We start from the raw sequence: 20,974 nt of genomic DNA, 5'->3' as shown, positions 1-20,974 counted from the left end.
GTCTGTGATGAAAACACCTAACTGTGCACAGACATCACCTCATTAAGTGATTATACTGACAAAAGAGGAATGCAATTGATTCAGAAGATTTTATACCAATACAATCTTCCAGAGCAGCTTACCTGAGACTGATTGATAGCAGTGTGATTGCCGTGGAGTGGAGACTGGCGGTCCTTCTCCTTATTGTGCCGACTGCTTTGCTTACTGCGCTGGAGCTGCTGCCTCAGTTTGGCAATCTGCTATAGTGATTGGGTACAAAGAAAAAAATACAAATAAGAATCTACAAACTAACAACACTATCTACATTGATATACATACTGAATGAATTAACTGGAAATCACTTCCCATGACCACTGCATGCATCAGTCTGTTAGTCAGGTATCTGACATGCCTGCAAACACATCACCATGTTTAACATTTAGCATTGAAATTAAGCTGAGAAATCTACACCACCTGTAGGGGGTTTTGCTTTGCCCAAAATGGACTGGGCACTCGCCCTATAGTGGACACATCCCACTTACTGATGTTGTGAGTGCTCAGGTGCAGGTCGGCAGGGTCAAGGCTGAGGAACCGAAATGTGTGCAAGGGTACTGTTGGAGCCTAATTCTGTATGGAGCACTGGTAAGTGTCCTGCTTCTTGTTCAGTTAGGACCACTCTAGCTGTTGGAGCACATGGCTTATAGGGAGCGGAGCAGGAACAAGCCTGGCCCCTAGTGACAGTCTAATCCTCTAGGTCCCGTTGGTGAGCCAGGCTGGCTGGAGTGTCACTAATAGCACCATGGGGCACTGCACACCTACCTGGTCGATCATGAACAGTTGATTTGACTCCAAGCATCAATCAGGAGTGTCACCATGGAGCTAACTAGACTCCAAAGAGGCCACAAAGGAGAATAGTCACTAATTAGACCACTTTCCATACCTCGGGAGCCTACTGTCAACAAGAGCAGATGTCGATGACGAAGTTCAACACTGCCTTCAGTGTGCCAGTGCAACTTTCGGTCACCTGAGGAAGTGTGTTTGAAGACCAGGACCTCAAACCCGGCACTAAGCTCATGGTCTACAGAGCAGCAGTGATACCCGCCCTGCTGTATGCCTCAGAGACATGGACCATGTACAGCAGGCACCTCAAAGCACTGGAGAGGTACCACCAACGCTGCCTCCGCAAGATCCTGCAAATCCATTGGCAGGATAGGCGCACCAACGTCTGTGTTCTCGCTCAGGCCAACATCCCCAGCATCGAAGCTTTGACCACGCTCGATCAGCTCCGATGGACGGGTCACATCGTCCGCATGCCCGATACGAGACTCCCAAAACAAGCGCTCTACTCGGAGCTCTGGCACGGCAAGAGAGCCCCAGGTGGGCAGAGGAAATGCTTCAAGGACACCCTCAAAGCCTTCTTGAAAAAGTGCAACATCCCCGCCGACACCTGGGAATCCCTGGCCCAAGACCGCACAAAGTGGAGGAGAAGCATCCGGGAAGGCGCCGAACACCTCGAGTCTCTTCGCCAGGAGCAAGCAGAAGCCAAGCACAAGCAGCGCATGTCAACCCAAGCACCCCACCCACTCGCTCCTTCAACCACCGTCTGCCCCACCTGTGACAGAGACTGTAGGTCGTGCATTGGACTCATCAGTCACCTGAGAACTCATTTTTAATGTGGAAGCAAGTCATCCTCAGTTCCAAGGGATTACCTAAGAAGGAAGAAGTTAGACAGCGGACGAGCGCAGGTTTGAGCCCATACTAAGTGGACAGCAGGTAGCCAGAGATACTCATAAGCAGCTTGATGAGCAGCAGATCTCACCATAAAATGTGTGAGTGCAGTGCTACCATCTGCCTGGGCACTGAATGGACATGCATCATATCCCGCTGAACACTAATTCCAACAATGAGAGATGCAGAGCATCAGCAGCACCTGTTTGCTTCTCTACAACCCATTCACAGTAACCACCAAATCCTGGATCTGTGAGTGCGTAGTCTCCTACCTGGCCCTCGGCTACCACTGTCCAGTAGCTGTCATCCCAAGTCTCAGTATCCTCATCAACTATATGACAGGCATCTGCTTTCAGCATGTTGACAGCATCTACAAAGGGCAGCTTTCATTAAGCCAGCCACCATTAATGTTTTAGATATCCAAGTCCAATTCCATGTACCAGGTTTGCTCACCACCAACTGCTTAATCTAGGTCCTCCAATGAGAGGCTTTAGCAAAGATTTGAGCCCAGTACAAGGCTGGCTGCCCCTCCAGGCTACTCTGTGACAGGGCAGATATGTTGAGCCCTCCCTATATGCAACCTGATGTAATAAAAAGTCTCACACATCAAGGAACTTTAAAGTAAGCTTTAAACAACTTATAATTCTACTATATACAAGAGCGGTCTTCACCATGCCTCTAGGAGAAGCCCTTTTACTATACTGAGCAGTTCAGTATTTATACTAGTCCAAACACAGGAAGTGACGTATGCACAGAGTTCACAGTTCACAGGAAGTGATGTGCACATAACTTCCTCCGGAAGTTATTTATTATTATTACACAACCACTTCCTTTTTTGAACAAATTCACTTCTCAGCTTAGTCCTGGATCTTTTATGTGGACTGGAGGAATCCCTTCCATTGCAATGTCTAGGAGTCCTGAACCATGAAGAAACTGTTTGAACACATCTTATATGCTACAAACCTAACCTATGTTGGGATTTTGCAGTGATGGCAGTTTTTTTAATTGCAGTTCACTGCTGTTGCAACTAGTATACTTTGAATATTCTTCCTTTTTGCAAATCTGAATGCACGTAAGCAAATCAAGAAGTTGAACTTGCATGGCCTTCCCCTTTTAAATTACACTAAATTTTAATCAAAGCTCTGGAGAATGGAAAGACCAAATCTCCTTTCTCAGTGCGATCTTGGTAGAACTGTGCCCTGACTGAAGTTGGCATCCACTAGGATCCCCCATAACAATATGAACTAACAGTTGGGGCACATGCAGATTAATATTCATGGGTTAACTGTCAACATAGCAGGTCCCTCTCCCCACCACACATATTCAGTTACTATATTTGCAATGTATTCAGATTATCTTCAAAAAGTAGCATAACTATTCCTTGTTTAGACTTCTGATAGAAACAGAATACTCACTCAATTTATTTTACAAGTGAGAAAAACAATGCAATTCCCAAGTGCCTAGGCCTTGCTTGCATGTGGAAATAACCGGCTATTCCATGGTTTCAGATGTGTAATTTGTGTATACAACAGGCAAATTATGGAAATTATGTTCAAAACAAACTAACCCAAGTTATAAATAGTTTCAATAAAGATTACTACAAGCACAGAAGATGCTTCAACATTCATCAAGCTGCTGCTTTTCTCATCCGGTCCCACTAAAATTGGAGAATTTTAGTTGTGAGGAAAGATTGTTTTCTTTGGAACAGAGGAGGCCAAGGGGAGACTTGGTTGAGGTGTATAAAATTATGAGGGGCCTAGATAGAGTGGATAGGGAGGACCTATTTTCTTCCGCAGAGGTCAATAGCCGGGGACATAGATTTAAAGTAATTGGTAGAAGGATTAGAGGGGAGTTGAGGAGAACGTTTTTCCACCCAGAGGGTGGTGAGGGTCTGGAACTCACTGCCTGAAAGGGTGGTAGAGGAGGAAACCCTCATCACATTTAAAAAGTGCTTGGATGTGCACTTGAGGTGCCGTAACCTACAGAGTTACAGACCAAGAGCTGGAAAGTGGGATTCGGCTGGATAGCTCTTTTTTGGCCGGCACAGACAAAATGGGCCGAATGGCCTCATTCTGTGCCTTAGATTTCTATGATTCGAACTGGCCACTATATTGAAAATTCTCTGATGAATATTAATGCTATTATGTCATCAAAGGGTTGGCAGATTTATAAATATGACATAACATATTGCACTAATATACATCACCTGATTTGAATTGACATCACCGTTATTATAAACAAAAGCATGGTTCTTCTGACACTAATTCTCAAACAAAAATGTTCTTTTCCAAATGCTTCTCCCACACACTCCATTAAGTCTATTCCTCTTCAAATTCAGACCTATTTCATCCTGTATACTATCAGAGTTAGAGTCATTTAAGTATACAGCATAGGAGGCCATTTGACCCATCGTGTCTGTATATGCTCTTTGCCAGAACAATATAGCAAATCTGATCCCACTGGTCTGCTCTCTTGCCATAGCCCGAAGATATGGAGCTACTGTTAAGAACAATAACTGCATGCGCTGGAAATGTTAAATAGGAACAGAAAATGACAGATGTTATTGCTCCAACTTTTCAAGATGCAGAGTATGGTTTTATGAATGCATATGTGCAGACATCATGTTACAGATGCAAACTGAACTGGTATCTCAAGGGAAAAAAGCCAACAAAGAAACTATAAGCACTCTATGACATTCTATTCAACAGTCAAGTATGGATTTGCCAAACAAAGTCCAATATCATCTCGATAAGCCACAACTTTTCAATCCTCCTATCCTTTGCATCAGAAAATACACCATTCCTTGGCTGGAGGTCAAACAGGCATGCAATCTGTTACCAGGACCCAGCAAAGTCACTCTCTGGGTAGGAGATGCTGCTATCACCAATCCTCTATTCCCCCTTTCAGAGAAGTGCTTAGCTTCTGCTTGGCACCTACCCTCATCAGCACAGCTGAAATCACAAACTCGGGGGGTGACGAAATCAGAAGTCTACAGTTTTTCATGCTGCATTGATTAACACAGTAAACGAAGTCTACATGACCCCATCGGTAAGCATCTGACTGGGTACAGAGAAAGCATCTCACACACAAAAATCATTTAGACTAATGTTCAAGACACCAGATACAATTATCATACCAAGTCTGTAAGTATATCAGCCCATAACAGTATTTAATGTAAAAAAAAAGTACTGCACAGAATGCATAATAGAAGGTGGATAGATTACATATAGCAGACAGCAATAGCTTAATATAATACAACTAATTTAATCAGCAGGATTCAAAATATAATACTCATTTCCCAAGGGCCACTCGGAGTTGCTCCAATTTAATCGAAATTTAATATGTTATTTTTGAGCAGATGCCATGTTAGAACAACCAGTGGCGCACACAAAGAAATTAAAAATACATTTCTTGGGGGCGGAAGAGTTGAGGCAGCACAGTTGGATAAGTTCAAACACAGAGTCAACCATCACTTGCTGAACTCTGATTGCTACAGCATTCATTAGGATATGGGAAATCGGAGTTGCTGGCTTGTAACAGTACAATTTCTCAAATATTTTCTGTTTCTGTTTACAATAAGCTAGCCTGATCAAGTTCATGTGACAACTGTCTTTACTGCAGTTGTCCCAAGCTGCACTCTTGTGACACTACCCAGCAAGAACAAAGGGCCGCAGTTACATGAATTCTGCTCCTCCCCTGCAAACTCTGGTTTTAATCTACTCCAGAGAACGAGAAGGGCAGTGCTTCATTAATGTTCCAACTGGTAGGAAACAGATTTGCATCTGCAATTTACCAATCTGTATCGCAGGTGAGAAGTAGCGCACAACATATGAGAGAAGGGTCACTCTCTGGTCTCTCGAACAATTCTGACCAAAGAGGCCTTGATGAAGGTTGTCTGCCCAGTCGGCTGAGGAATGGTACAACCTAGATAAGGAGCAGGAAAAACATGGACTTCTTAGCTGCTGAATTTAACCATTAACCAACTCCTGGGAGACTGAAATAGATTGAAGAACAGGTCAGAAGCTAGGTTGCACATCACTTGCACCGTTCTGGGAGAGATTTAAAGATAAGACATTAGTTTAACAATTTCAGCTAGTCTGTTTACTGATGACGTTACTCTGCAGCTAAGAATAGCCAGTTCTTACACATATGGTATAGTAGTGACAATAACTAGCATTTACATAGTGCCTTTAATGTACAAAAATGTCCCAAATGCATAAGGCCACAACCTAGGAGCAAAGAGCAGGTTGGGGGAATGGGGTGAGATCATGGTCAGGTTGTGCCGGGGGGGGGGGGCGGTAGGAGGCGGGTACCGCCGATTGTGGAGCTGGGAGCAGGTAAGCTTGTTGGGCCTGGAGGAAACACTCCTGCTCTTCCTGGCCCACGAGCAGTGCTGTAAAGGCACTTACCTTATGGATCCAGCACTTCACACCTCCTTTCACATGCCTGGTTTCTTGAGGTTCGGGAAACCCTGTCAAAATGAGTTAAAAATAAAAAGCCTGTAAAAATGGAGGCATGAAGCCTCATTAAAAGCTTTTACTGACTAAACCGCCTCCCGAAAGGGCACAAATAACTACATATGGGTATGATCTTGCGGCCATTACAGAAACATGGCTGCAGGGTGACCATGACTGGGAATTAAACATACCAGGTTATTTAACAATCAGGAAGGACAGGCAGGAAGGGAGGGGAGGTGGGGTGGCTATGTTAATAAAGGAAGGAATCACTATAATACAGAGAAATGATATTGGGTCAAAGGAGCAAGATAGTGAAACAGTTTGGGTAGAGATAAGGAATAATAAGGGGAAAAAAACACTAGTGGGCGTAGTCTATAGGCCTCCGAACAGTTGCAACTCTGTTGGACGGAGTATTAATCAGGAAATAGTTGAGGCTTGTAATAAGGGAACAACTATAATTATGGGGGATTTTAACTATCATATTAACTGGACAAATCAAATTGGGCAGAGCAGCCTTGAGGATGAGTTCATTGAGTGTATTAGGGATGGGTTTCTTGAGCAGTATGTAACTGAACCGACCAGGGGGCAAGCAACCTTAGATTTGGTCCTGTGTAATGAGACAGGATTAATTAAAAATGTCCTAGTAAAGGATCCCCTTAGAATGAGTGACCATAACATGGTTGAATTCCATATTCAATTAGAGGGCGAGAAGGTTGGATCTCAAACAAGCGTGCTAAGCTTGAATAAAGGAGACTATGAAGGTATGGGAGCGGAATTGATTAGAGTGGACTGGGAAAATAGATTAAAGGGTAAGACGGTACATGATCAGTGGTGTACATTTAAGGAGTTATTTTACAACTTCCAAAAAAATATATATTCCACTGAGGAAAAAAGGGTGTAAAAGAAAAGATAGCCATCCGTGGCTAAGTAAAGTAATTAAGGATAGTATCCGACTAAAAACAAGGGCATATAAGGTAGCCAAATCTAGTGGGAGGATAGAAGATTGGGAAGTCTTTAAAAGACAGCAAAAAATAACTAAAAGATTGATTGAGAAAGGGAAGATAGATTATGAAAATAAATTAGCAGAAAATATAAAAACAGATAGCAAAAGTTTCTATCGTTATATAAAAAGAAAAAGGGTGGCTAAATTAAATGTTGGTCCCTTAGAGGATGAGACCGGGAAATTAATGGTGGGAAATATGGAGATGGCAAAAACGCTGAACAAATATTTTGTATCAGTCTTTACGGTAGAGGACACTAAGAATATCCCAACACTGGACAAACAGGGGGCTCTAGGGGGGGGGAGGAGCTAAATACGATTAAAATCACTAAGGAAGTGGTACTCGGTAAAATAATGGGACTCGAGTCGGATAAATCACCTGGACCTGATGGCTTACACCCTAGGGTCTTGAGGGAAGTGGCGTTAGGGATTGTGGATGCATTGGTAATAATTTTCCAAAACACCCTGGACTCAGCAAAGGTCCCGGCAGATTGGAAAACTGCTAATGTAACACCCTTGTTTAAAAAGGGTAGTAAGCAGAAGGCTGGAAACTATAGACCTGTTAGCCTAACATCTGTGGTTGGTAAAATGTTAGAGTCCATTATTAAGGAGACAGTAACGGGACATTTGGATAAACATAATTTAATAGGACAAACTCAGCATGGTTTCATGAAGGGGAAGTCATGTTTGACAAATTTGCTTGAGTTCTTTGAGGAAGTAACATACAGGGTGGATAAAGGGGAACCAGTGGATGTAGTGTATTTAGACTTCCAAAAGGCATTTGACAAGGTGCCACACAAAAGATTATTGCTCAAGATAAAAAATCACGGGATTGGGGGTAATATTCTGGCGTGGGTGGAGGATTGGCTATCTAACAGAAAGCAGAGAGTTGGGATAAATGGTTCGTTCTCAGACTGACAATCAGTAACTAGTGGTGTTCCGCAGGGGTCAGTGCTGGGTCCCCAACTCTTTACAATCTATATTAATGATTTGGAGGAGGGGACCGAGTGTAACATATCAAAGTTTGCAGATGATACAAAGATGGGAGGGAAAGTAGTGAGTGAGGAGGACATAAAAAACCTGCAAAGGGACATAGACAGGCTAAGTAAGTGGGCAGAGATTTGGCAGATGAAATACAATACTGGAAAGTGTGAGGTTATGCACTTTGGCAGGAAAAATCACAGAGCAAGTTATTATCTTAATGGCAAGAAACTGGAAAGTACTGTTGTACAAAAGGATCTGGGGGTCCTGGTGCACGAAACTCAAAAAGTTAGTATGCAGGTGCAGCAAGTGATCAAGAAGGCCAATGGAATGTTGGCTTTTATTGCTAGGGGGATAGAATATAAAAACAGGGAGGTATTGCTGCAGTTGTACAAGGTATTGGTAAGACCGCACCTGGAATACTGCATACAGTTTTGGTGTCCATGCTTAAGAAAAGACATATTGCTCTCGAGTCAGTACAAAGAAGGTTCACTTGGTTAATCCCGGGGATGAGGGGGTGGTCATATGAGGAGAGGTTGAGTAGATTGGGACTCTACTCATTGGAGTTCAGAAGAATGAGAGGCAATCTTATTGAAACATATAAGATTGTGAAGGGGCTTGATCGGGTGGATGCGGTGAGGATGTTCCCAATGATGGGTGAAACTAGAACTAGGGGCATAATCTTAGAATAAGGGGCTGCTCTTTCAAAACTGAGATGAGGAGAAACTTCTTCACTCAGAGGGTGGTAGGTTTGTGGAATTTGCTGCCCCAGAAAGCTGTGGAAGCTACATCATCAAATAAATTTAAAACAGAAATAGATAGTTTCCTAGAAGTAAAGGTAATTAAGGGTTACGGGGAGCGGGCAGGAAATTGGACATGAGTCTAGGTTCGGAATGGTCATGGCCCTGTGGGTAGCGGAGCGGACCCAGGGGCCGTGTAGCCTGGTTCTGCTCCTACTTCTTGTGTTCTAATTCTGTGTTAGATTTCAGGAGATGGTTTTATTCCTGTTCCTGGCTGGGTGGAGATCGTCTTTACAGAAGGTAAGTACTGTAGAAAATATAGGGACAGAGTGAGCTCCTGGACGAGTTTCGATCGCCTAGATGGGTCGGAGAGGAATTTCCCAGATTTTTTCTCCCAAATTGGCCATTGGGTTTTTTTATCTGGTTTTTCGCATCGCCCGGGAAATCACATGGGTTCAGGTGGATGGAGAGTGATAGAAGATTTGAGGTTAGGATCAGATCAGCCATGATCTTATTGAATGGTGGAGCAGGCTCGAGGGGCCGATTGGCCTACTCCTGCTCCTATTTCTTATGTTCTTATGTTCTTATGATTGCCTGCCTCCGTTAGGTGGATGGGCTGGAGGTGGGTTAGGGTTATGGTTGAAATTTTACTACAGCAACAACTTGTATTTATATAGCCCCTTTAACGTAATAAAACATCCCAAGGCACTTCACAGGAGTATTACAAAACAAAATTTGACACCGAGCCACATAAGGAGAAATTAGGGCAGATGACCAAAAGCATGGTCAAAGAGGTAGGTTTTAAGGAGCGTCTTCAAAGAGAAAAGAGAGGTAGAGAGGTGGAGAAAGGGAATTCCAGAGCTTAGGGCCTAGGCAGCTGAAGGCACGGCCACCATGACTGAGTGATTATAATGAGGGATGCTCAAGAGACCAGAATTAGAGAAGTGCAGAGATCTCAGAGGGGTTGTGGGGCTGGAGGAGATTAGAGATAGAGGGGCGAGGCCAGAGGGATTTGAAAACAAGGATGAGAATTTTAAAATCGAGGCATTGCTTAACCAGGAGCCAATGTAAGTCAGCGAGCACAGGGGTGATGGGTGAACGGCACTTGGTGCGAGTTAGGATACGGGCAGAGTTATGGATGCCCTCAAGTTTACATAGGGTAGAACATGGGAGGCCAGCCAGGAGTCCTTTGGAATAGCCAAGTCTAGAGGTAACAAAGGCATGGATGAGGGTTTCAGTAGCAGATGAGCTGAGGCGGGGCGGAGTCGGCCGATGTTACGGAGGTGGAAATAGGAAGTTTTAGTTACGGCGTAGATGTGTGGTTGGAAGCTCAATTCAGGGTCAAATATGACACCAAGGTTGCGAACAGTCTGGTTGAGCCTCAGACAGATGCTAGGGAGAGGGATGAGTCGGTAGCTAGGGAACTGAATTCGTGGCGGGGACCGAAGACAATGGCTTCAGTTTTCCCAATATTTAGTTGGAAAAAATTTCTGCTCATCCAGTACTGGATATCGGACAATTTAGAGACAGTGGAAGGGTCGAGAGAAGTGGTGGTGAGGTACAGCTAGGTGGAGTCAGCGTACATGTGGAAACTGGCACTGTGTTTTCAGATGATGTCGCTGTGGGGCAGCATGTAGATGAGAAATAGGAGGATGCCAAGGGTAGATCCTGGGGGACACCAAAGGTAATGATGCGGGAGCAGGAGGAGAAGCCATTGCAGGCGATTCTCTGGCTACGATTAGATAGATAAGAATGGAAGCAGGCAAGTGCAGTCCCACCCAGCTGGATGAAGGCGGAGAGGCGTTGGAGGAGGATGGTGTGGTCAACCGTGTCAAAGGCTGCAGATAGGTCGAGAAGGATGAGGAGGGATAGTTTATCTTTGTCATAGTCACATAGGATGTCATTTGAGACTTTGATAAGAGCTGTTTCGGTACTGTGACGGGGCGGAAACCTGATTGGAGGGATTCAAACATGGAGTTCCGGGAAAGATGGGCACGGATTTGGGAGGGATTTTAACTTTTTACCCGACCCAAGCCCACCTATTCTTGGGGGTTAAAATTACCCCCTCTTATCTAAAGATTATTTTTCAGTTTTTGGAATTACTATTTAATGAATTTACCAGGAATGGCTGCTGAACACAATTATTAAATACTATGGGCTAAAAATTGGATATAGCCAAGAAAGTGGCAGTGTTGAGACTAAATGAGGTTAAGTTGCACCACCTGAAAATGGTCCAGTTAAGATGCAAAATTCGTCCTCACTATTCATTAACATGATTTTAGTCAACATCAACAGGTTACACTCAACAGGTGGACCAACTGTGGCAAATCAGACCACATTTCCGTACTCCTACTTCCTGTTTACAAACAGAAGTTAAAGAGCACACCCACAACAGTAAAAACGGTGCGAAGCTGGACAGCGGACACAGAACTACAACTGCAGGGCGGGTTGGAAATAACGGACTGGAGTGTTTTCAAGAACCCAGACCTGGATGTGTACGCAGGTCACGTTACTGGATACATTAACAGACTGGTGGATGAATGCATTCCTACCAAGACTGTCCGTTTATTTCCTAACTGCAAACCATGGATGAACTCAGACATCCGCAACAAACTAAGAGAACGGCATACCGCTTTCAAATCAGGGGACACCGAACTCTACAAGGCGGCCAAGTATGACCTCAGAAAGGCTATCAAAGCAGCAAAGAGAGACTATAAGAACAAACTAGTGTCTCAGTATGGCAGGGGCTCTGACGCCAGACACATGTGGCAGGGACTAAGGGCCATCACCAACTACAAGGGGAGCTCAGCAGGAGTCACCAACACCGATCCCTCCCTACCAGACGAACTGAATACTTTTTATGCTCGCTTTGAGAGGGAGAACACTGAGCCGGCCATCAAAACTCCCAGCCACCCAGAAGATTACACATTACAGCTGACTGAATCCGAGGTCCGGAGAACCTTCAGGAGGGTGAAAGCACGGAAGGCAGCCGGCCCAGACGGGGTTTCACCCCATGTCTTCAAGACCTGCGCAGGCCAGCTGGCTCCTGTGTTCACAGACATTTTTAACATCTCATTGCAGCAGTCTGTTGTACCAGTGTGCTTCAAGGAGACAACCATTGTGCCGTTACCTAAGAAGACAAAGGTAACAGGCCTCAATGACTATCGTCCCGTGGCTCTAACATCCATAGCCATGAAGTGCCTGGAAAAGCTGGTCATGACACACATAAGCAGCATCATATCCGATTCCTTGGACCCGTTCCAGTTCGCATATAGGGCGAACAGGTCAGTAGACGATGCCATCGCCCTAACACTACACACTGCCCTGGAACACCTAGACAGGAGGGACACTTACGTCAGACTGTTGTTCATTGACTACAGTTCTGCATTTAATACTATTATTCCCTCCAAGCTGGTCCTGAAACTGAGGGACCTAGGCCTGGGCACCCCCATCTGCAATTGGATTCTGGATTTCCTGACTGGTAGGCCTCAAGCGGTGAAAATAGGAAACAACACCTCATCCACTCTGGTTCTCAACACCGGAGCGCCACAAGGCTGCTGCCTCAGTCCTTGGCTGTACTCTCTGTTTACACATGACTGTACAGCCATACACAGCAATAACCGGATTATCAAGTTTGCCGACGACACCACAGTAATTGGCCTGATAAGCAACGATGACGAGACGGAGTACAGAGATGAGATAGTCCAGCTGATGAGATGGTGCAATGACAACAACCTTGCCCTGAACGTTGGCAAAACTAAGGAGCTCATCGTGGACTTCAGAAGCCACCGAGGGAACCATCGCCCCATCAGCATAGACGGGACACCAGTGGAAGTCGTCAGTTGCTTCCGATTCCTGGGTCTGCAGATCTCTGATGACCTGCCCTGGAACCATAATACTGAGGCTATGCTGAAGAAGGCACACCAGCGCCTTTACCCTCTACGGTGCCCGAGGAAATGCAGCATAAGCACACAGTGGCTTGTGAACTTTTACCGCGGCACCATAGTGAGTGTCTTGATGAGTGGTGTCAATGTGTGGTATGGTAACACCACTGCACAGAACAAGAAAGCCATCCAGAGAGTTGTGAATACGGCAGAAAAAATCATCGGGTGCGCACTTCTGTCCATCGAGGAGATCTTCCAGACCAGGTGCTGGAACAAGGCCCGCTCCATCGTCCAGGACCCCAATCACCCTGGGCACAAACTGTTCTCCCTCCTGCGGTCCGGACGTCAGTACCGCAGCATCCGAACCAGGACCAGCAGGTTTAAGAACAGTTTCTAGCCACAGGCAGTGCGCCTACTGAACTGCTAATCGCACTGCCCCATATATTATAGTTATATGTTTATGTAAATATATATATTATACTCATATTACCATATATTTATCATATTACATTACTATTAATTCCAGTGGTAATTGAGGCTTTTTTGTACTATTCATCATATCCTGCAACTTGGACTGTTATTGCTATACTTTTTGCTTAGTTTTTATTTATACTTGTTTTTATTTTTTTGCTTTTATATTATATGCTTGTATTGTGGGAGTGAGTGGGGAGTAAGCATTCCATTGTACTAGTTACATATGGCAATAAAATGATCTTGAATCAATAGCAGGGACGGTCTAATTCAGTCAGGATAGCCACAGGCTTTTTTCACTACTTAAAGGAAAGGTGCATTCATGCTGCAGCACCTCATAGTCATGCTGCTAGGCTGTTCAGCTGCCCAACAGCACAGTGACGAGGCAGTGAAACAACACTTACAAATAGTGATGGCAGAACATAGACGGAGGGAGAGAGCCCATAGGTTTTCCGACGAAGCTTTCCAGGCATTGACCTCCACAGTGGGCGGGCGATGCTATACCTGCAAACTGGCAGGAGGTCCTCGCCACACACATCCAGAACCATGTGGCGTGAGATCGCAGAGCCACCCAAGCTCTGACTGCTGCCATTGGGGCTGGGGCCCCACCGTCGACCAGGGCTTGCAGGGTGTCGCAGCAGGCCAGCAATCTGTGCTGCAACAGATTGGTAGTGATGCTGAGGCTCTGCCGCAGGGGGGTGACAGTGGGTCAGTGGAGCACGACCCTGCTGTCCACTCAGGATGACAGCATCCCTATTCCCACCACTGCCATTGCCACTGCCTTTGCCATTGCCTGTTAGCCAGGCAGCCCAGGCCGCTGCCGCCCATGCGGAGATGGTGCAGTCTACAGCTGGGCCTTCTAGGTCCGGAGCTGCTCGAGGTTGTACTGCAAGGCCATTTACAGTCTCCCCCATGGAAAGTCAGCAGCCTTCCACCAACCATGCTGCACCCACTGGGGGAGCACTTCGTAGGAGCACTAGAATAGGAAAAGCCATACGAAAGACAGATACTAAGGGGTTGCACCAGGGTGATTAGTTAATAGTATCATTGTAAGTATGTGTCTTGGTGATTACTGATAATTTTATTAATTATGTTCAGAATATTTTGGGTCTCATTTCAGCGTTGTGCCCACGAGAGCAGCGTGATATTCCACGACACAGGGATGGTATGATGGGGATGTGGTGTGCAACAGGGTTCTGGGGTTTCACTCATTCAAATCTGAACCTGATGAGCCGCTCATGGACAGCCCGTCCAGATGGCCAAATGGGTGCCTCCCTACTCCCTCCCTCCTCATCCTTTTGCTCCTCGTCCTCTTCCTGAGATGGTGGTGCAATCCCTGCAGGCAAGGGCTGTGCCCTCATGATGGTCAAGTTGTGATGCCAGGAAATGGAACACCCGCTCCGCCGAGTACTGGAGGGCTCCTCCCAAGCGGCCAAGGCAGTGGAACCGCTGCTTCAATAGCCCGATGGTCTGTTCGATGATGTTCCTGGTGTAGGCATGGCTCTCATTTATGAGTGCTGGGCTCGAGTGTTGGGGTTGCAGAGGGGAGTCATGAGCCAGGTGGAGAGCGGATAGCCCTCGTCTCCAAGCAGCCTCCCTCGAGTTTGCTGTGGTGGCTGGAAGATTGCTGGCACATCGGACTGGCACAGGATGCAAAACATCATGGCTGCTGCCAGGGTAGCGGGCATTGACATCGAGGATTTGCTGTGCGTGGTTACACACTAACTGCACATTAAGTGAGTGGTAGCCTTTGCGGTTTCGGAAGATCTCAGGGTTGTTATACGCTGCCCGCAAAGCTACATGTGTGCAGTCGATGGCGCCCTGCACCATGGGGAAGGTGGCTATCCTGGCAAAGCCACATGCACGCTCGTCCTGCTTCTCTCTGCTGAGAGAGAAGCCAACTTAGTCCCTTCTCCTGGTGTAGAGAGCCTCAGATGACCTCCTGGTTACAGCAATGGACGGCGAACTGAGATGTTAGCTATGTCTCCTGCTGCAGACTGGAAGGAGCCACTGGCAAAGAAATTGAGTGCCACGGTGACCTTGACTGCCACGGAGCGCGCCGTGGTCACCCTGATCTGAGGCTGGAGGTCTGATTGCAAAGGATGACAGCGTTCTGTGACCACTTCCTTGCTGAAGCGTAGCGTCCTAAGACAATGATTAAGTGGAGGTAGGAGAAGTGCTGTCGGTGGACCCTAGGTGGGTAAGGCCTCCTGTTGAGAGCACTCGTGGCCCTCCTCCTCCTGCCTCTGCGTGCAGGTTCCCGTCTTCCTTGTTGCCTCTGCTCTCTCTGATGTAGATCTGAGGGCAAGGTTGACTGCCAGTACAGCCCCCATGACTGTGAGGACATGTTGTGAACAGAAGCCTTTAAAACATGAGGGACTTCTGTACGTGAATCAACACCCCCCATTACCAAAAAAAACTTGAAATAACTAAAGAAAGCTGTTTCAGTTGTAGGAAGTAGCAAACAGCCACTGAAACTGCTGAACCATGTTAGTTGCAACTGATTAGGGATGGTGCCTTTAAATATCACCGCTGCAGCCTGTTTCTTGCTGGTAGACGACATTGTTCTGCGCTGACGGTAAGGCAATTGCCTAAATTCAATGTTGGAGATCTGGCATCAGGTGAGTGTTACACACTCACTGACTTCACAATCTCTTATTTGAAAGTCCCTGGTGCTAGGGTTTACCGGCAACTCGAAAATGGCCTGCTCCGATAGATCTGGCACCAGCTGGCGAAAAGCACCGGCCGCTGTCTTTTCCCCATTTCACAGCAGTCGTAACCGGTGCTAAAGCTTCCAATTTCTCCCCCTTTGTGTTGTAACCCAGCAGGGTTAGCGTCTCTAAGGACCCTTGCAGCACCATGTCAATCAACCTAGCACGATCTGTGATACGCTCGATTTTACAATTTTTAAAGTATTAATCATTTTGCGATTAAACAGAAAATCTGACTGAATTCTGAGGTGTAAATAAATTATACAAATCCCTCAATAGGTAACGTTGGGATCCTGTGAAATGCATTCCCTTCATTTTCCGAATTGGCACTTGCTTCTAACAATGGACCAGACCACAAACCCAGAACAGGAAAACCTTAAAATGATATAAAACCCAATAAAACATACATATACACATAACACACAGTTACATTTTGTCAAATGGGTTGTTACATTTTAGCTTCTACAAATTTTCAATAATGCACTTCAGATCCATTTTTTCCCCAAAGTGCAAGAACTCTATCAGCAGGGAATTCTCAATCTTACATATAGTTTGGAATTGAATGTGGGCTTACAGCCATGACCGAGGTTGAATGTGTACAGCTAAGTGGTAGAATGGAGTAAATAACAATCAGCCTAGATGTTGTTGGAAGACACTTACATAAACACAAGAGAAATGTTGGAGTTGAGAGAATTACTTCTTAATGAATCAAGGGATCAGAAAAGGCCCTCCGAACGCATTGTTGATTCTGCAAATGTCTCATCTCCCAGAGTTTAAAAATGATCTTATTCTTGAGAACAGATGGTATATGGAAAGTATTCAAGTACAATACTTCTTCTCCATAATGTTAGAAAGTTTTAGAAGCAATCTGAAGTATTAGATATATCTTTTTAAGGTGTCCTAATGCATGTTTATATCAGTCTCCAGGCTGAATCATAGAATGGCCACCTTCCGTGCTGTAACCATTCAGCCCGTTGAGCCCGTGCCAGCTCTCTGCAAGAGCGCTTCAGCTAGTCCCAATACCCCACCCTTTCCCCATAGCCGTGCAAATTTCTTTCCTTCAGATACTTATCCAACTCCCTTTTGAAAGCCATGATTGAATCTGCCTCCACCACCCTTTCAGGCAGTGTATTCCAGATCCTAACCACGCGCTGCGTGAAAGTTTTTTTTACATTGCCTTTGGTTCCTTTGCCAATCACCTTAAATTTGTGTCCCCTGGTTCTCGACCCTTCTGCCAATGGGAACAGTTTCCCTCTATCTACTCTGTCCAGACCCCTCATGATTTTGAGCACCTCAATCAAATCTCCTCTCAATCTTCTCTGCTCCAAGGAGAACAACCCCAGCTCCTCCAGTCTATCAAAATGACTGAAGTCCCTCATTCCTGGAATCATTCTCGTAAATCTTTTCTGTACCCTCTCTAAGGCCTTCACATCCTTCCTAAAGTGTGGTGCCCAGAATTGGACACAGTACTCCAGTTGGGGCCCAACCAGTATTTTATACAGGTTCATCATAATTTCCACACTTTTGGGGGGTAGATTTTCCCGAACCGGTCGGGAAGAAGGCGGGACTTCCCCTTTCGGGTTTCTGACCCGCCTACTTTGACGTCCGGCCAATCCGCGCGATTTTCCCTTGATCGACCTTGTTGAGCCCGCCCAGCGGGCTCAGCAGGCCAATTAAGGGCCACCCAGCAACAGGTGACGTCACAGACTGAAATTTCATCTGTCAAGAGTTCTTGACGGATGAAATGTCAGTGTTTCACAGCTGTTTGAAGCTGTCAAACACTGACAGTCTGAGTTCTACCATGAGTCATTCTGCACAGACTCAGTTAGAACTCTTACCGGCACTCAAAGCTGAAGGCTGTCACTTTTCACAGATCGCAGCCGTTCAGCTTTAAGTTCCGGCTGAGTGATGGGCTCCCGACGGCTACAGGAAGAAAGGCTGTGAAGGTAAGTACAGGTAAGTAAAAGTTCTTTACACACTTTAGACACACCAAACAGACTTACCTTTACACTCATGCACCCATCACTCACCTGAGTGCCAACATCGCGACCTCTCCAACTCCTTCAACCCGACGGCCCACCTGCTCTAATGTGGCGTGGTTTGGAGCCGTCGGGAAACCCACACGAAACCCCTCAAAATAGGGATTAGGCTAAAGGCACTAATCCCTTCCCGCCTGGTTTCGGCGGGTCCCAGTGCGGGGCGGGTACCCGCCGCCCCTGAAACTTACGTGGGGCAGGGTTTTGGGCAGGATGGTGTCAGGACCCCCAAATTCGGGATTTCCCCCCCCCCCCCACACGCCTGAAACCCCACCTGACAGCTCCACGAAAATCTAGCCCTTGTACTCTATTTATGAAGCCCAAGATCCCGTAAGCCTTTTTAACTGCTTTCTCAACCTGCCCTGCCACCTTCAACGATTTGTGCACACATACCCCCAGATTTCTCTGTTCATGCATCCCCTTCAGGATTGTACCATTTCGTTTATATGTCCTCTCCTCATCCTTTCTACCAAAATGTATCACTTCACACTTTTCTGCATTAAAGTTCATCTGCCACGAGTACTGCTAGCCTTTCTAATACCTCCTCTATCAATTTTTATCCCATCAAGTATCTCCACTACCTCAGGTGTATTTGCAACCTGACATCAGTCATACGCGCTCCTTTTTCTGCTTCATTATATTCTCTATCTCTTTCGTCATCCAGGAAGCCCTGACTTTAGTTGCCCTGCCTTTCCCCCTAGTGGGAATGTACCTCAACTGTACCTGAACTATTTCCTCTTTAAAGGCAGCCCATTGTTCCATTACAGTTTTGCCTGCCAATCTTTGATTCCAGTTTACCCGGGTCAGATCCATTCTCATCCCACTGAAATTGGCCTTCCCCCAGTTAAACATTTTTACTCTAGATGGCTCCCTATCCTTTTCTATAGCTAATCTAAACCTTATAATACTATGGTCGCTGTTCCCTAAATGTTCCCCTACTGACACTTGCTCCACTTGACCTACCTCATTCCCCAGAACCAGATCCAGCAATGCCTCCTCCCTCGTCGGGGCCGGAAACATACTAATCAAGAAAGTTCTCTTGAACACACTTCAGAAATTCTGCCCCTTCTCTGCCCTTAACACTGTTACGATCTCGGTCTATATTAGGATAGTTGAAGTCCCCCATTATTACTACTCTATAGTTCTTGCACCTTTCAGTAATTTCTCTGCAAATTTGCTCCTCCATATCTTTCTCACTATTTGGTGATGAATTGTTTGTCCAGTTCGTAGTCAGTTATGGCTATCTTCCATTTGAAACTAGCTCAGACACAATTTGGGAATGTTTGAAGAAAATCAAATACAAAAACAGGTGCTGAAAAAATGAAGGAAAATGGACAAGAATAAGGCAGAAACTAACTCTGTCCAGGGTTATTATATGCACCTTTGAGAGAGACAGGGTTCTAGAACTACCTGGGGCTGAAAGGCATGGAGACCATATGGACAGCCGGTAAGACATCTTTCATTTTGTTCAATTCGTTTTCAGTTCAAAATTTGTGCTTTTTTGTAGAGAAGAATGTACAACCTCTGTTATAGTGAGGCAGTAGAAGGTTTGGGAAATGTGCTTGTGGTGCTGTGTTGCATCTATAACATTACATTAATAAAATACAATAGCATAAAATGACAATACAGGGGTATTAGTGTTCCAGACCATCACACAAGACAAGCCAGATTCCTACATTTAGCTTGGGACAAATCCCCTTTTCAGTCATTTTATCCGTTGAGGACCCAGCTCATTTACATCACTTCCTATAGTATTTTGTATTCATGCTAACCAACTTCTTGTAATGCTAATTATGATGTTTTAAATTATTAATTGCACAAAATGCTTATTCCGGTCACAAAGGATGCCCCGGCGACATTGACCAAGATCCTTGCCCTTGCTTTCAAATCACTTCAAAGCCTCACCTCGCCCTGCCTCAACAGTCTCCTCTAGCCATATGTGCCTACATGCACAATCTATTTCTTAGAGGGAGGAAACCAGGATAAGACTGGCCTTCATCAGTGGCTGCTCCTTCAGCCCATCCTCTGAAACGCTTTTCCCAAGCACCTGTGCTCGGTCACCTTCCACCCCACCTTTAACAATCTTACCGTTGAGTTTGCCTTTGACTGCCAAACCCCTTTTTTTCCCCCCTTCAACTCCTGCCTGCTTGATGTCTGCTCTTTGCCCATATCCCTGTAAACCACTTTGAAACAGCTCTCTGCAAATAAGGAACACTATAGAAATAAAGTTATTGTAATATACGAGGTGGGTGGGGGGTTATGGATGTCTGGAATCCAAAGTGATAATTTTTCCTGGGGAGTGGGACTAATTGGATAGCTCTTCCCAAGATCCGGCACACTTCATTTCTTCAGCTTGGGGGGTTGTCAACTCACCCTTAGCATTCAAAGTTACATAGAAACCATCAATGTCCTTGTCTTCCAATCCAGCTCCATTACCTGAATGAGGCTGTAAAGTAGACGGAGGGTGAAATTGGCCTTCAGTAGTATAAAAATAGGCTGTAACATCAGCAATCAGCAGCCCGTCTTACACCCTGCCTTATTTTCTTTGGATGGCTGCTAATTTGCTATCACCTGTTTTTTGCTACCGCCAATGAGCAATTGCATCCCTCCTACTTCTACAATTTCACCTGAATTTACTGGGTAAGTTTACAGCAGTAAATATACTGAAAGTGAGACTGCAATTTGGAGCTTTATTTTTAGACTGTAGCTTTTTGCTAAAGTAAAGCCACAATATACTATGCAGTTGGTTGGTAGAGGATTTCAGTTACAAGGCGATAATACCATGGTTTTAATCACATTTGAATAAGACCTAGAAAGAAGTGTATTTGAAAATACTGCATATTAATAGATTTAAGCAAAGTTGAAACTAAAGTCCTTCAGGTACAGAGTTAGAGTCTACAGCACAGACATCTTCAGCCCATTATTATTCCTATTCAACAGTGACATCCCCAAGATGTCCTCTTAATCAAAGTCCTTTTTCTTCTTAA

The 20,974-nt window shown here is 45.4% G+C and overlaps 1 protein-coding gene across 3 annotated transcripts in view; it reads right to left on the bottom strand.

The window, feature by feature from the left end:
* The window catches only part of glcci1a (glucocorticoid induced 1a), a 251,424-nt gene that overhangs the window by 99,890 nt on the left and 130,560 nt on the right, over positions 1 to 20,974 (bottom strand). For all 3 annotated transcript variants that reach the window (XM_085988360.1, XM_085988362.1, XM_085988361.1), the window contains one exon: positions 123 to 239. In XM_085988360.1, coding sequence (XP_085844486.1) covers positions 123 to 239 — 117 coding nt within the window. The remainder of the gene's footprint in view (positions 1 to 122; positions 240 to 20,974) is intronic.

Source organism: Somniosus microcephalus, chromosome 5, assembly GCF_052327205.1.
Source record: "Somniosus microcephalus isolate GS21.2 chromosome 5, FLI_Smic_1.0, whole genome shotgun sequence".
NCBI lineage: Eukaryota > Metazoa > Chordata > Chondrichthyes > Squaliformes > Somniosidae > Somniosus > Somniosus microcephalus.
The sequence above is the reverse complement of the archived record's forward strand: the minus strand, read 5'-3'. Positions and strand labels throughout refer to the sequence as shown.